Below are 16,777 nucleotides of genomic sequence, written 5' to 3'. Positions count from 1 at the left end.
CCTAATTTTATATAGTGGTATTTAATAGTAATCGTCATTTGATTTTGATATAGCGGTATTTTTGCACTAATCTGGGTGATTGCAAAAGCATTCTTACAATGATTTATCGGTTCAAATTTCATAGTATGTGGATTTTAATTTTTATAGTAAATTCATTGATGGTGTTTTAAGTTCTTAGTTAAGAAATTTTGTCTAATTGATTTTAACGGTAAATCTCATTCACATGAACATGACTGATTATACTATCTTCCTATGAAAATGAAGTAATCACTGTATCTTCTTTGATATGTTAAGTTGTTAATTAAGACCTAGGAAAACTGGTTGTTACACTCTAAGACTTTCCATATCTCCTAGTTTGTTCTTGATTGTGATCCTTTAACTCGGTACCATGAATTCTGTCGGTACCACGGCCTCTTGCCTATACATCAATTGAAATAGAGTGTGTCCCGTAATTACTTTGTATGAAGTACGGTACAACCCTAATGCTGATGGTAGTTTTTCTTGCCAATCTTCTCCCTCAACTGCACAAGATTTATAAATCACCCTGACCAAGATCTTGTTCGTAGCTTTTGCTTGTCTATTGGCTCTTGGGTAGTACAGGCTCGATAGTGAATGGTAAATTTTCAATTCTGTAGTCAATAGTTGGATGACGTGGTTTACAAAATGTTCCCCATGGTCGCTAGTCAATTGTAGCGGAATCCTGTACCTTGTGATTATTTGTTCATAGATAAACTTAGTTGTGCTTATCGCTGAGTTGTCCGGTAGTGCCCATGCCTCCAACCACTTGGTTAGATATTCTGCCGTCACTACGATGTACTTGCATCTTTTAGTTTTACTTACCTTAAGGGGTCTGACAAAGTCCAACCCCCCATCTTTTGAATAACTCTTGTGCGTGTGAAGGATTCAAAGGCATGAAGTCTCTCTTTAGTGGGTTTTCAGCTCTCTGACATGTATTGTAGGCAGTGACCCACTCCCTAGTGTCGTGTTGTGCATGGTTGGCTACCATAACCCTGCCAGTAGTATCTTCCGCACAATTGTATCCGGTCCCATGTGTCCTCCTACTGGTCCTTCATGCACTTCCTTCAACACCTTCAGTATTTCTTTCTCCAAAATGCAGCGCCTTAAAATCTGGTTGGGTCCCATTTTGTACAGTAACCCGTTGATCAACTGAAATGTTTGGCTCCTTAGCACCAATTTCCTTTCTTTCATTTGGCGATATTTCGTTAGGAAACTGTCTCGTCGATAGATACTCTCTGATACGCATATGCTAGGATGGTAGTATTGTAATGTGAAATAGTTGCGCGTCAGGAAAATTATTGTTGACTCCCTCTGGTGGCTCTCCTGATTTTATCTTTGACAAGTGATTCACACTTACATGACTCTTTCCTGGCCGTACCACAATCTTGAATGTGAATTTCTGCAATAGTAACAACCACCTGCTTATTCTTACCTAGATTATCGGCTTGTTCACAAGGTATAACAATGCTTGATGATCCACATAAAATACGAACGGTGTCGCTAGTTGTTTATGTTTATCCTTTGCGCTAAAAATTGACCATCGTCCAGGAATGCCTTAAAGTTTTCGACCTACATTTGATCAAATGTGCAAGATAATTCTTTGGAACGTTGTTGGTGCATTACATAGTCCGAACGACATCCTGTTATAGGCATATACTCCATCTTCCACTATGAATGTTGTTTTCAGGCTATCTTCTTCTGCGATGGATATCTAGTTGTATCCAGAGAACCCATCCATGAATGAATAAATTTCATGCCCTGCAACTTTTTCCAGAATGCTATTGGTGAATGTTATTGGAAATGGATCTTTAATCGTTACTGCATTTAGGCATCGAAAGTCTATGCATATTCTTATCTACGTGGTGTCCTTTTTTAGAGATATCACAATTGGTGATACCCACTCACTCATTTGCACCCTAAAAATAATTCCTGCTTCCAGCATTTGGTTGATCTCATCAGTGATTCGTGCGGCATAATTTTTGTTCATTCGGTATGGCTGCTTTCGTACAGGTACTCACCTTCTATCAACGGTATTCGGTGGACACATAACTCTGATAGTACTCCTTTTAAATCCTTATACGTCCATGCAAAGACGTCCTTGTACTCCATAAATATTTTGAACGTTGCTGCCTTCAGGACTGGGTTCCAGTCATCTCCCACAAAGATATTTTTTGGATTGGCTTCATCTCCTAAGTTCATCATTTTTACAGTGGGCTCTTCATACTTTATAGGTTTCTCATCACCAAATGTATGCGTTGACGTTTCATCTACATGTGCTTCTCCCTCCTTTACTTCACTACACTCCTTTGGAAGCTCGTTCACTTCTTTTCCCTCTTAGACTCCCAACATGTTATAGCTCAGAAAGAGCTCGTAATCCTCCATCTGCCAATGGAGTAAGCCGTTCACTAAGTCCAGGTCGTCATCATTTGACCCACTCCTTCGTTAGGTTCGATTCTCTTCTTTCCCTCGTCATCACCTTCGCTGTCGCCTTCAGAATCTGACGACACTGCTGCCTCACCTACCATCAATGTGTGTAGGTCGATTATAAATCTCTGGCCTTCTCCTTCCATGGACAGGGTATTTCGTTTCCAATCATGTTTCAGCTTTACTTGCACCAGTCAGCCTCATCTAAGGATGGCGTCATATCCTTTTCTTTTTAACGGAATAACCATGAATTCTAGTAAGAATGGTTGTGTGCTGATAGTTATAGGCTGTGCCATTAGGGTTCCTAAGGGCTTAATCCCGTGCTGATTTGCAGTGAGTAATTGAAATGTAGGTGGCCACAATGTAGGTTGTCCCAAAATTTTCCATATGTTCTCCGGTAGTACGTTTACTCCTGACCCTTCGTCGACGATTGTGTCTGTAAGTACAGTTCCCAAGATACCCATTTCTACTACTGCCGGAAGCATTAGGTTTGTTGCAGTCGCTCCACTGCCATCCTTTTCTATCTCTTCCGTTGCTTTCGGGAGTGGTGTCATATTCAGTGTTGTCGTCTGCAATTGAGGCATTCTAATAAGGTCATTTAATTTTATAGGAACTTCCATTTGCTTTACTTGTCTTACCATGTTTTGTTCTGCCAGGTTTCTCTTTGAGGTGTTGGCAGTGTCTTCTTTTTGTAATTTTTCTGTTTCCATTTGTTTTTCCAACTCCGTGTGTGCTTGGTGCAACCTCTTCTTGTCTTACTCTGCATCTAGGTATATTGCCTTCTTTGCTTGTTCGCAAGTAATGGCTAGTATCTCCTCATCACACGTTTTGATGCTTAGCAGGTTCACCCCTTGCTTCGGGCATTTCGAATCCTCGTGGTCTCTTGGACCACACCATCTACATAACAACTGTGGCGTTTCCTTCATGGTACAGTCTCTGGCGAAGTGCCCCCAGAGGTTGCACGCATGACATTGTATTATCGGTCGTCTACTCGAGTTGTACTGTATCCGACTTCGGCTTCCATTGTTGTTATTATTATTACCACCTCGTCTGTGCTGGTTATTGTGGACACTTCCTATGTTAGTAACATTTGCTAGTGTCTGTTTGACTTTATATTGAATGTGCATTCCTTGGCGGAATGTCCCGCAATCTAACAGATATCGCAAAAATGTTTTTTTTCGGGTAGGAGCCCTTTGTGTGGCCCTCCTTACAATCCGTACACCACAATTTCCCTTTCATCAAGTTAGGATTCTTTATCAGATTTTTAAATTCCTTCATCATCCGTAACATATCTTTTTGTTACGCTCGAACTTTCGTACTTGATTTGTCGTCGTTGCTGCTACTTTCGGAAGATGAATCGTTCGAGTCCGACGATTTGTGCTTCTTGTTTTGCATTTTTTTTGCTCACTCTCCAAATCCATCGCCTGATTATATGCATCTATGTACGATGCTGGAGGTACAATCTTCATTTTCTTCTTTAGTGTCAGCCGTAGCCCTTCCACAAACCATCGTTTCTTTAATCCATCGGTTGGTTGGCTGTCCATTTTCCCCACCAATTGTTTCAGCCTTCTTGCATACACATGGATCGTTTCATTCTTTTCCTACTTCATATTGTATATTTCTGCCACAATTTCATTATCGTCCCTTAGTAGTTGGAACTCTGCTATGAATTCCTTTCTGACTTTTGTCCATGTAGTTAATTCTTGTGGATCGGCATCCAAAAACCAATCGATTGCAACACCCCGTAGGGTGGTTGAGAACTGTTGGACCTAGTCATCTTGGTCTGTTACACCATTCGTTGTACATATTGTTTCACATGTTTTGCAGTGTCTGATTGGATTTGCCGACCCATCATCGTTGAGCTTCGACAATTTTTCCTTTGGTTCTGCCATTGCTACTTTCTTCTAATTCTGTGGTACTTGCTGTGTACTTGCACTGTTCCGAGCAGTTCTGCACAACCGTGCTGTTTCGGACAACCACCCTACTTTGGACCACCGCGTTACTCGGTGAGAAAAGATCTTCCTCAAGCGAAGTTGTTCAATTCTTTGCTTGTATCTATTCGTCGGGTGTATCAGGAGTGAAGAGTTCACTCCATGCTCATGCTCCTTTGGCACTTCGAGCCATGTGAGTTACTTCCCTTCTGTTTGGATTCTCTACCTTTGGTGTATACAAGTTAAGGAACTCCTCTCTTGTCTCTTCAATCAAAATTAATTGTTGTTGAATTTCTTCTAGCAATTCCTCGACACTCCTCGGTGTGCTAGGTGAATGCACTCCCTCTGTCTGTGCTCCATCCCCTCGGTGTACATCGTTAAGTTACTGAAGCTTTTGTCTGCGCTCCGCCTGTTGTGTTAAAATTAAAACTTTCTGTGCTGTGCGTAGCTCATCCTTATTTTTTATTTTATTCCTAGCTTTATTAAGTAGATTCAACATTAATCTTCATAACACTTCCTTTGTTTTAGGTTTGATTGGCAACAACGCCAAATGTTTACTGTACAGGGTAAAATGATACTTATCACATGTAGTGTAGTAAGAAATAACACAAAACAGATACTTTATTCATATATGCAATATGCACTCGAATGCTTACAATATGATTATGATGATGTCTCAAAGTCCCATCTGGACGGTGTACATATACGCCTTTCGGATACAATTTTACTCGTCGGCTACAATATAGAATTTACCAGCAACACCTATCAATAAAATCCCATATGGGGTCAAATTTTTAGGCTGCCCCCCTTGTAATTTTTCACAGCCTCTTTAGCCTTATCCACGGCCTCATAAAGATACCCCATTAGGGATTTCTCCCCATCTACCAAGTAGAGAACTTTTATCAAGGGCCTTGTCAACTACAATTGAAAAGTAGGGAAAGCTTAGCATTAATCAGAGACTAGACATACACATTATTAATGAAAGACTTGATTATTAAATACAACAAAATTAAATATTTAACTTTTAAAGTCACCAAGTTACCTTCACAGTTTTTGTAACACCATAAAAAAATGGTTGTCAGAGACGATGTATGCAACACTTTGTCCATCGGGCTTCTTTGAATAGCTTGAGTCTATCCATAGTTGAATCATGAACAATTGTTTCAAAGGATTCAAAGATTTAAGAACACTTAGCAAAGTTAAGAGAGTCCTTGGAAACATTGTGGTAACAGGTCTAACAAACTCCTTCCCATGGGTGAATTCACTCATCAAGCAGAGAACCCAAGGGTGATTGTAGATATATTTTGGTACCTTTCTTGCATCATCTACAACTAACTCTCACCCAATCCAATTTTCTATGTCTTCCAAAAGAAGGTCAAGGACATGCACTGCACAAGGAGACCAAGAAAGTGTGCTATACTTATCTTGGAGGGTCCTACCCGTTGCCACATATTTGGCTGCATAGTTGATTATTATTTGCACCGCATTAGCAACCCACACCTTCATCACAACTTTCTTTGACATTAGAGCCAAAGTTTTAGTTGTCTTTATCTTGTCCGAGGCATCCAAGGATTTCAAAAGGACCACTTGATCCTCGCAAGAAACCAAAAAATTGATGATGGTATTGTTTGTTCCATTCATCCATCCATTTGAAAGTATAGTGCAACCAAACTGTTTCCATTGTAATCTTTAGTCTTCTACCACATCTTTGGCCCTAGAAACAACATCTTTGGGCAACCTACAAGCACGAAATAAAATTAACATTAAGTACACAATTTTGATTTGAAAAAAAGAAGTAAACGGTAAAGCTATAAAACTTTTAAAAATTAAAACAAGTAAACTAACCTTCCACAAGTCTTTAGGAGTAGGCGCCTTGTAGCCATTTCTCGCCACAATAATACCTGTCACAAAATTGAGCAAATCAGGACTAGCTGCAACATTGAATGGGGTGTTGTTAAAAAACATAAAATTGGTACATTGAACGTCAACTTACCAATGCACATCATTGTTCCACTTAGTACCCTGTAGTGGTGGCTGTACTTCGGGCGTGTTTCTGTGCACAGAAAAGCTAATCTATAGAAGATGTGTGTGGTGGTGGTCTAGTATAACCAGTGGAAGTGGAAGCTGAGGGGATGGTAGATTTGTGGATCCGTAGGCCACAATGAGAGCCCACTATGCTCTTAGGTGCTTCTTCTTCATCAAGTTTGGCTAGGAACCTAGTCACAACCCACATTATTTCATTATGTAATGATCATTGTTTTAGCAAACTCTAGATTTTAAACTAATGATGGTGATTGTAAAATAATAAATGTTTTTAAAAAAGAAGATAGTATGAGTCTTGAGATACCTTACGATTTAAAAATGACTGTCCTCATGGCCAATTTACCCTTTCCCTTTGGAACTTTTTCTCTTCTTGGGCAATGAGCAATGCATTCATCTCTTTTTATTTCATTCATGGTGAATTGACAAACCCTTATGTCACACCTTATTATCTCTCCAAGGTGGTATTTCAAATGAGACATGCCTCCACTAATTACTATATGACATTTTATGCATATCATAGTATTATAGTCGGGTTGTTCAATAGCTTATGCCCATGCCTTGTCTCTAGCCCCTCTAGGGCACATTCCTACATACCTTGATGGACATGCATCTACTGGGGCATTGACAGACCCGGTTGTAGAGGCATCCCTATTTGCCATTTTGATTAAGAATCAGCCTACACATATCACACACAAAATGAGTGCATAAATTGAGAAATTTAATAAAGAAGTTTAGAAACAAACTAAGTTAGTATAAAACTTTAGATAAGTTTAAACATAGCTGAAACTTAAAAGAAAAAAACAAAAAGAAGTGTTGGATAATGAAATTTTTAAGGAAAAGATGAAATTTTTGAGAAAACTATGAAAAATTTGCAAAATTGCAAAAAAAATGTTGTTAGATCTTATTCGTTACCTTTTAAAAGGAGTTAAGAGTAGATTGGAAATGGTATGATAGAGTCTGTATAAACTTGGATGCTTATAATACAAGACAATAGTTTTAAAACAAAAGAGAAAGAATCTTGAAAATTTACCTGTGAATCCGAATTTGCTTGAAAAATCTCTTCGACTCCACTCCAAATCCCCAACAAATTGATTTAGAAGGCTGAAATGATGGTCTTTATCCTCCCAAACCTTTCTCCAAATTTGCTTCGCCAATGAGATAAAAAAAAGTCTCTTGCTGGGCTGTCACAGACCTTTCAATTGGTGCAGGTGATAAGTTTCTAAATATAACTATGAGTTAAACAGAAGTAAATGACAATAACAATTGCATTCTAAATAAAATTGCCAAGCTGAGATATAAATGAATGAACAGAGCACACGAATAGACAGTTGATTATGTACATTTAAACTATTTTTAAAGATACATACATCTGGCTAAGCATCTACCAGGAAATGTCATGAGATCCTTATGCTCAATAAAGATTATGTGCCTGGGTTGATTGTCCCCTTTTAATGTGAGATTAAGCTGCATATGTGATATATTGTATTTTGGCACATTTACTCGTTATTAACTTTAGAATATGTGTGAAGAATCCCCATCTCTGCTCTGTTTTGCCATAGTCGGCCACAAGAAATGAATGCATAGATCTGCATGAAGCAACTGTTATGGAAGATGAAACCACTGCTTTTTCACAGGGCGTCTTTCATATTCCAGTGCTTGTATCAAGAAGTAACAGTAGTTCTCGAGTTATTGAAGTGTCCCCCGCCCTGGGGACAGGATGCATATATCTTTTTAATTTGGAGATTCTGAACAGTGTTGATTTTGACTGTTGGACCTGCATTGCCACTTAGAAAAATAAAAGAATTAGGCCTTTTTCTCATCAGGAGAAGATGATGCTTGAAATCCCCTCCTTTCTGTTGCTGAAACCACAGAAGCAGAAAATGGAAAGAATTGTGATTCGTTGGGAGTCAGCATGTGCTGCGATTTATTACCCAAAAAGTCTCGAATTTTTTCGGTCAATGACTTTCAACGTTTTTCTTTGCGATTTTTAGGCTATTCATTGGCAAATAGCGACAATCAGCAAAAACTCTAAAAGTGACACTGACGACAAAAACCCTCAAAAATGTGATGTGAATCTGTATGAAATCGATGCGTGATGCTGAAGACACAGCTGAGAAGTTGGGTCAAAAGTTTGCATAGTCCCAAACTGTTGCAGAGTTGGTAAGTAGCAAGGGAGATAGGCGGTTACAAACAAATATTTCCTCTCTTTCTACATTGAATATATTGTATAGTTTGATTGATACTATTTCTTTTTCAGTATTGATTTTATTTGTATAATTTTCACATACTTAAATTGTTGTGATATGAAACAAAAGAAGACAGTAACAAAGGTTGCCTTATTTATATGCTGCCTTATGATCTAAAAGAGTAGGGTAACCAAGTTTTGCCTTATTTATGAAACTTGAGAGAATTCTAGAAAATGAATTCTACTTAAATGAATATGAAGATTTTCTTATTGACAATATTGTGAAGAAAGCATCATTCTGATTTTGAAAAATAAGAAAGCCCACATCATATTTTGGTGCTACTTCAAATCATATTTTGATTGAAATTTACACACACAAAATCAATGTTAAAAGTTACAGTCCTCTATGTTAAAAATATAGTAGGAGGCTATGCAAGTGCTTCGAATCATTTATATAAGTCCTTTATCATCTATGCCATGGAAATGTCCTTCAGTTAAAAAAGAAATGTACTTATTGACTGTTTTAATTAAATTTTTAACATTTTTTTGTAAATCTGATTTTTTCCTTACGTTTTTTTTTTTTTTCATAAAATCCTACTCTAATTTGCCAATTCATACCCCAAATGATTTATCTTCTATGTGTTGGTTCCCAAAAGTGCAGATTGAAAATCCAAGAATTAGGCCTTTTACTCATCAGGAGAAGATGATGCTTGAAATCCCCTCCTTTCTGTTGCTGAAACAACAGAAGCAGAAAATGGAAAAAAAAAAGTGATTAATTGGGAGTCAGCATGTACAGCGATTTATTACCCAAAAAGTATTGGATTTTTTCGGTCAATGACTTTCAACACTTTTCTTTGCGATTTTTAGGCTATTCATTGGCAAATAGAGACAATCAGCAAAAACTCTTAAAGTGACTCTGATGACAAAAACCCTCAAAAATGTGATGCAACTCTGTATGAAATCGATGGTGATGCTGAAGACAAAGCCGAGAAAGTTGGGTCAACAGTTTGCAAAGTCCCAAACTGTTGCAGAGGCGGTAAGTAGCAAGGGAGATAGGTGGTTACAAACAAATATTTCCTGTCTTTCTACATTGAATATATTGTATAGTTTGATTGATACTATTTCTTTTTCAATATTGATTTTTTTGTATAATTTTCACATATTTAAATTGTTGCAATATGGAACAAAAGAAGACGGTAACAAAGGTTGCCTTACTTATATGCTGCCTTATGATCTAAAAGGGTAGGGTAACTAAGTTTTTGCCTTATTTATTTCGGAGAAACTAAAGAACCCTACAATAATCATTATAATTATTTTAGGCTTGTCAATTATGACATAAGTTCGTTATGATTAATCAAATTACTAGACACTTACAACTATACTCAAAATTAAATTAAATAATTCATCCAATTCAGTCTCTAGTTCAACATATATAAAGCTGTTTGGTATATATGTGTATGTATGTCACTTCACACGTGTATATAAGGTCAACTTTGTATTAATTCTTTGTTCAGTATATTTAGTAAAGAAACTGAGAGAGAATTCTAGAAAATGAATTCTACTTAAATGAATATGAAGACTTTCTTTTATTGACGATATTATGCGAAAAAAGCATCGTTCTGATTTTGAAAAATAAGAAAGCCCATGCCATATTTTGGTGCTACTTCAAATCATAGTTTGATTGAGATTTACACACACAAAATCAATGTTAAAATTTACAGTCCTGTATGTTAAAAATATAGGAGGGTATGCAAGTGCTTCAAATCATTTATATAAGTCCTTTATCATCTATGCCATGGAAATTTCCTTCAGTTAAAAAAATGTACTTATTGACTGTTTTAATTAAATTTTTAACATTTTTTTGTAAATCTGAGTTTTTCCTTAACTTTTTTTCCATTTTTTTCACAAAATCCTACTCTAATTTGCTGATTCATACCCCAAACAATTTATCTTCTATGTGTTGGTTCCCAAAAGTACAGATTGGAATTCCAAGAGCCTGCCACTTCTTCGATAGGATTCTACAATCATTTTTGGCCAATGAACAAGAATCACCTTGATCCCTTGCACTCTAGGCTCCGCTACACCTACACGGGTAGACCTTCTCCTCGAACCTGATCATTTGGTTCAGAGCTTTTCTTAAGTGAATTGAAGTTTTGGAGTTCTCCAGCTGGCAAGGTCCTTAAACTCAATGAAAATGAAATTGAATGCTGAGTACTTGAAATAATTGAATATGTTGTATAAGGTTTGTTAATAATGAATTTGATGCTTCTAGGAAGGAATATATAGATTTTATTACTTTAATAATAGAAAGACTAGTGCCTTTGCTCAACCAGGCAATAGAGTCAACTTTAGTGAATTTTCACTTGAACTGTCAACAATTTAATAATCAAGATGCTTATATATTTCACTATATCTATGATGATCTTATTCAAGATGCTAAATGACTGTGTCCACTTATTTGATATTTAAATTGTATATAAAATTTAAAATAAAATAAAATTACAAAGGACGAATCCTCTGCAATTTGAATCTCAATGCCATTTAGAAATAAACTACGGACTTTTTTATTTTATTATTAAAATAAAATAATTGAATTTATATTATGAAGTCATATTAAGCTCCTTATCCCTCCATACAAAATAATATAAAATACTTCTTCTTGTGAATGATTGTTCGAATATGTCTTGTTATATTTTTGAAAATAAAATAATCTTTATTTATACCTCACTCAGTTGAGGTTGTAACTCTTCAAAGTGAAAAGACAATTGCATCTCTTTATTTTATTTAATTCCTTGTGTTTTATCGGGCTATATGGTGTTTTGCCGGCAAATTTTAATTTTCATGTTATGGCCTCTTAAGAAAATTACTATCGCATATCCCTTTGTGTCAAATTCGTCGCAAATTTAATCGCATTTGAGCTTCCTTTTATATAGTTTCATATTTTAAATCTCACGAGTATTATTTCAGGGGACACCTTTTATGTTGACATGTATAGAAAATTGATTTATTTTTGACGGGATCTGAGAGGTGGCCTCTTCAGTTAGTCTCGTGCCTGATGATTCCTGTACATGTTACACTTATCTTCAAACCTTTTGATCTCAGCTTGGTAAGCTTCTGCATATAAAATCTATCTCCATGTTTGCACTTCTTGGAGGCTTTGAAACTTATGCGATAAGCCTTCATCTTTACCATGTTATCCAAGTTGTTTGGATGTTGACGGAAACACCTATTGCACATTTGATGGCCTTCTGTAACCCTTTTCAGATGAAACACGGACCTCTAGCAGCGTTCATGGGGATTCCTTAGTGCATTTCCTGTAGATGATTACTACTTATTTGAATATTAATACATCTGTATCACACTCGTATGATTCACTGCATGAGTGGTTACTGTATACAAATATTGCATTCATTCTGTTTGATACACATCATTTATTATTCATTGTGTGATTGCCCTGTTTAAACATTATTTGTCTTCTGCCATCAATCGTAAGTCAACCCAACAGGCCATGTGCGTTTATATCCATTCTGAATTTGGAGATTCACGGTTATATTATCACAACCTTTTATCGTCTCCAAATATTCATTGCCGCTAGTACTTTTGGATGGAGTCTTCACTCCCGGTGTTATCTTTTTAAACTGCAAATTTCTCCGCCAAAGGTCTTGGCACCGTTTGTGTTTTTGTTTGGAGCTGCCGTTGCTACATATATTGTCGTTGAAGATTGCCCGGATTACTCCTGACACCTCAATACATAATCTTTGTTGTGGTTGCATGGATTTTTCAATGTAGAATGTTGACTCGTGTATGCACAAAATCCATCTCAGTTTACTAACTTTACTTGTTTATGGGCCCGATGCCTTCATAAGCACTCTATCATTTCTGTAACACATTTTCAAAGGTAATACTGTTTGATATGACTTATGAAAGGTTCTGTAAACTATATACTGAAAACTCGGATGAAGTTCTCGATAAGAAAATCTTTCTAGATGTTAAACTTTCTTATTTTAATATCATTAATTGCTCTCTTCTAATATATTTCTTTTCAGACATCAGGAATTATGTGTGCAGGGTGATTCGAAAAATGAGAATACCATTCATTCTTCATGGGCTTCTCCATTCTCAGTTATCTATTAGATATCTTTGTGAAAGCTTCAATGTAGAACGTTGACTCATATATGCACAAAATTCTTTATACCACATCTCAATATACTTGTTTATGGGCCCGATGCCTTCATAAGCACACCATCATTTCTTTTACACATTTTCAAATGTAATGCTGTGTGATATGACTTATGAAAGGTTCTGTAGACTATATACTGAAAACTCAGATGAAGTTCTAGATGTTGAACTGTCTTATTTTAATATCATTAATTGCCCTCTTCTAATATATTACTTTCCAGACATCAGGAATTATGTGTGCAGAGGTGACTCGAAAAATGAGAATACCATTCATTCTTCATGGGCTTCTCCATTCTCAGTTATCTATTAGATATCTGTGTGAAAGCTTGAACATTCTTATCGGTATCCATCTGCTTCACATACTACCAGTCCTGATGAAAACGTCCCATACTTGCTGTTCATGTTTTTCTTATCAGATCTGTACATTCTTCCATAAATTGGTTTGAATCTGTGGGTCACTGTACACCTAGCATAGGGAAATCATTGAAACATGTAAATATAATATTATTTGTGAGATAAAAAGATCAGATAAGGTGCTTAAATGGAGGCCCAAATTCACCAAATTTTTTAGGCTCCATCACTATGATTGGAAACATAATTTTCAGGCTGGACTTGATAAATGTCTTTTTGAACTTGCTGATTGCTTCAAGGCCTTGGGAAATATGTGACACTTGTGCTGAAACTGTAGACTTTGGAACTTAATAGTACACATTTCATGTCTTCAAGCAAGTTTGCCATATCACTTTTCCCCCTACTGAATTGTATGTGCCAAACGTGAATCTTGGAGGGAACCTATCTAGTCATTTAGTTCCAAGATGAAAGACAAATTTTTAAATCATCAATCAGCTGGTAATAACTTATTCTGCTGCAAGTGGATGCCTGAAGTTGGCCAATTATATAAAATAATTTTTGTTTTATTTTTCAATTTTTATCTGCAAAGATGGCAAAATCAAGGGCTATCGACATGAGGGCATTGACCATGCTAGAGTAAGTTTAGAAAAATGTTATGCTAATGTCCACAAATAACAAAAATAGTTCAGTGGGTAAAAAAGCCCTAGTTTATGATAATCTAAATGGTAAATTGCCTTTAATGTAAACATCAAGTGGCTGTGACAATATATCTTAGGTATTGGGTGAATTTCATTTTTTAGTAGTTCAAGCAAGATTTTTAAAATTGGAGTGCATGGTATCAATTTAAATCTTCTAATGTATTTTCTATGTCCATGTTATGTGATATATTTCCTGCTATAAGTATTTTATGTTCAGGTGCTTGAATTTTAGAAAAATAGAAAATTTTAAAATTCTTCATTCTTTCTTATTGCAGGAAATGTCATATAATAACTATTTAGATGCAGATGCAGCCTGGAATTGTGTTTCAGAATTCGGAAGTCCGACATGTGTTATTGTGAAACACACAAATCCATGTGGAGTTGCATCTAGATCAGATACTCTGGAAGCATACCGACTTGCAGTGAGAGCAGACCCAGTTAGTGCATTTGGTGGGATTGTGGCATTTAATGTGGAAGTCAATGAGGTACTTTGCTGTCTTTCAAGATAAATATTATATATTTAAAGGTCTTACTTTCAAACAGTAATGCAGTACTCAAGCTATCAGCATTTTGTGTGATTCATTTCAGGAGCTTGCTAAGGAAATACGAGAATTCCGGAGTCCACTAGATGGAGAAACACGAATGTTCTATGAAATTGTAGTTGCACCGAAGTACACTGAAAAGGGTCTTGAGATTTTGAAAGGCAAGTCAAAAAATCTTCGAATTCTTGAAGCAAGAGTGAATAAAAAAGGAAAGCGATCACTGAGACAAGTAGGAGGGGGATGGTTATTGCAAGATTCTGATGATTTTACTCCAGTAGACATTGAATTTGGTGTTGTATCTGGAAGAAGTCCCCAAGAAAGTGAAATGGATGATGCGAAGTTTGCCTGGCTTTGTGTTAAGCATGTCAAGAGCAATGCCATTGTCATAGCAAAGGTAAGCAGTCTTCTCGATCATGTGCTTTCTAAACATAGTGCAGTTACTTATATTCTTGAAATTATTGCTAGCTTTTCAATGATCTGCCCTTGTGTTACATATCAATACTATAATCAATTAAACTTTTTCCTTGAATTGACCTTTGTTTCCTGGTAGAATAAGTGCATGCTAGGTATGGGTAGTGGACAACCAAATCGGGTTGAAAGCTTGCGTATAGCTCTCCGTAAGGCAGGTGAAGAAGTAAAAAATGCAGCCCTGGCTAGTGACGCGTTCTTCCCATTTGGTAAGGAAATCCCCGTTTAGTCACTTTTTTCAAAGCTTTAGAGTCTTGATAACTGGATGTGAGTCTATGGTGCTTATATTCTACATTTTCATCAATGTGTGGCAGCTTGGAAGGATGCAGTGGAAGAAGCATGTGCAGCTGGGGTTGGTGTAATTGCTGAACCTGGTGGAAGTATAAGAGATCAAGATGCTATAGATTGCTGCAATAAATATGGTGTTTCTCTCATGTTCACAAAAGTTAGACATTTCAAGCATTAGGCTTCTCTTGTGAGTGTTCTTGATTTTGATTTGCACAGGCTTTGAAACCAGACTTTTTTTGACTTATTTGGGATGAGAGCTTATAGACAAGCTGATGGGCAATGGGTATGCATTGTTTGCTCATATGCCTCTATTGTAACGTGTTAGTAAACAAAGCTTATTGGACGGATATTTATGAGTTTATTGGTTTAAAGCTTATGTTGAGTTTTTCTAACCAATTCCGAAGGCTGCATAGTGATATATTGACCCTTATGACGGGTTACATGTATACAATTGTGATCAAAATCAGTCTTGGTATACCTGATATTGTACGATGCTGTGGACAAAGTTGAATTGTTTATGGTGGACCAAAAATCACTAATTTAAGTTTGATGACCATTTGCATGTGAATTAAATCTCTCACACGCAATGCATTCATACATATATACGTGTGGGCGTGCGCACACAAAGCATTAATTTTATTTTAAAATTAATATTTAAAATGAATTAAAATGTGAATATAATTGAAATATAATATTAGCAAGGGGTGTTTCAGAAAACCCTTAAATTTAATTAGGTCATTTACAATTACATTCTAGTGTCACAGCATATAGGCTTCATATACGTTTCTATGTACATGAATTGACCTCCAGATTTATAACTGTCATTTAACATCATAGCTGCTAATAAATATGACTCTAATTTGTTTATGGAGATATTGACAATTGGATACCGGGAGAGAAATACATGATTCTGTTACGTAATTGTTTTACAGGAGCACAAGGCAGACGAGCAGTTGTAATAGGTGGACAGTTCAATTTGTTTGTGCTATTTCATTTTGAATTGAGTGGGTAAAGTGGCTTGGCCAAAAGCGTAAAGAAACATTTAAGAAGACAGAAGGAAACTGTTAGGAAATTGTTGGAAATATTTCCAACCTCTGGATGAGGTTCAATTTTGAGACTATATCTAAAAATTTGTTTATCGTAGGCCAATTTGAAAATTGCATTGGCCGTCAGGTTTCAAGAAGCTAATGAATGGGGACATGTTGAGGATAAAGTTTTTGGAGGCCATTTTGGGGGTAATAAAAGAAACTTTAGAAGAATGTGTAAATTTATATTATTCATACGATAACATTTTTTAGTGAATTCATCATATGCAATATTGATTCTTAATCTGTAACATTATTTGAGTTCATATGAGATTGAACAAATTAATAATGTTTCTTTATTTTTATTGTCACTATGCATATAATATATATTATTTGAATTTAAAAATAAAAAAGATTTCAAAGGATACAGGTCTCAACTACAAAATGGAAAACAAAATGGAAAAAGTAGAAAATATGGTGCTACTCCCAATTGGAGCAGCAAAATTAAAGTGTAATTTCAATTGATCACAACCTATACCTTACTTTAAGTGTATTCTCATTGATATAAATGAATCCTCTAAGTGAGGCGAGTTGCAAGCCTCAAATTATAATGACAATATATTCT

General features: G+C 36.1%; 1 protein-coding gene across 1 annotated transcript in view; it reads left to right on the top strand.

Annotated features, from left to right (window-relative positions):
* LOC149574850 (AICARFT/IMPCHase bienzyme family protein) overlaps nt 1–15,700 on the top strand; it is a 99,798-nt gene extending 84,098 nt beyond the window's left edge. Inside the window, exons 8-11 of the mRNA XM_089814691.1 lie at nt 14,105–14,314; nt 14,418–14,765; nt 14,922–15,048; nt 15,154–15,700. Of these exons, the coding sequence (XP_089670817.1) occupies nt 14,105–14,314; nt 14,418–14,765; nt 14,922–15,048; nt 15,154–15,305 (837 nt within the window). The 3' untranslated portion in view covers nt 15,306–15,700. The remainder of the gene's footprint in view (nt 1–14,104; nt 14,315–14,417; nt 14,766–14,921; nt 15,049–15,153) is intronic.
* The last annotated feature ends 1,077 nt before the right edge of the window (nt 15,701–16,777 follow it).

This window comes from Cupressus sempervirens, chromosome 2, assembly GCF_028749045.1.
Source record: "Cupressus sempervirens isolate cs-2001-9-10 chromosome 2, ASM2874904v1, whole genome shotgun sequence".
NCBI classification, from domain to species: domain Eukaryota; kingdom Viridiplantae; phylum Streptophyta; class Pinopsida; order Cupressales; family Cupressaceae; genus Cupressus; species Cupressus sempervirens.
Note: the sequence above shows the minus strand (reverse complement) of the source record. Positions and strands in the feature narration are given on the sequence as shown.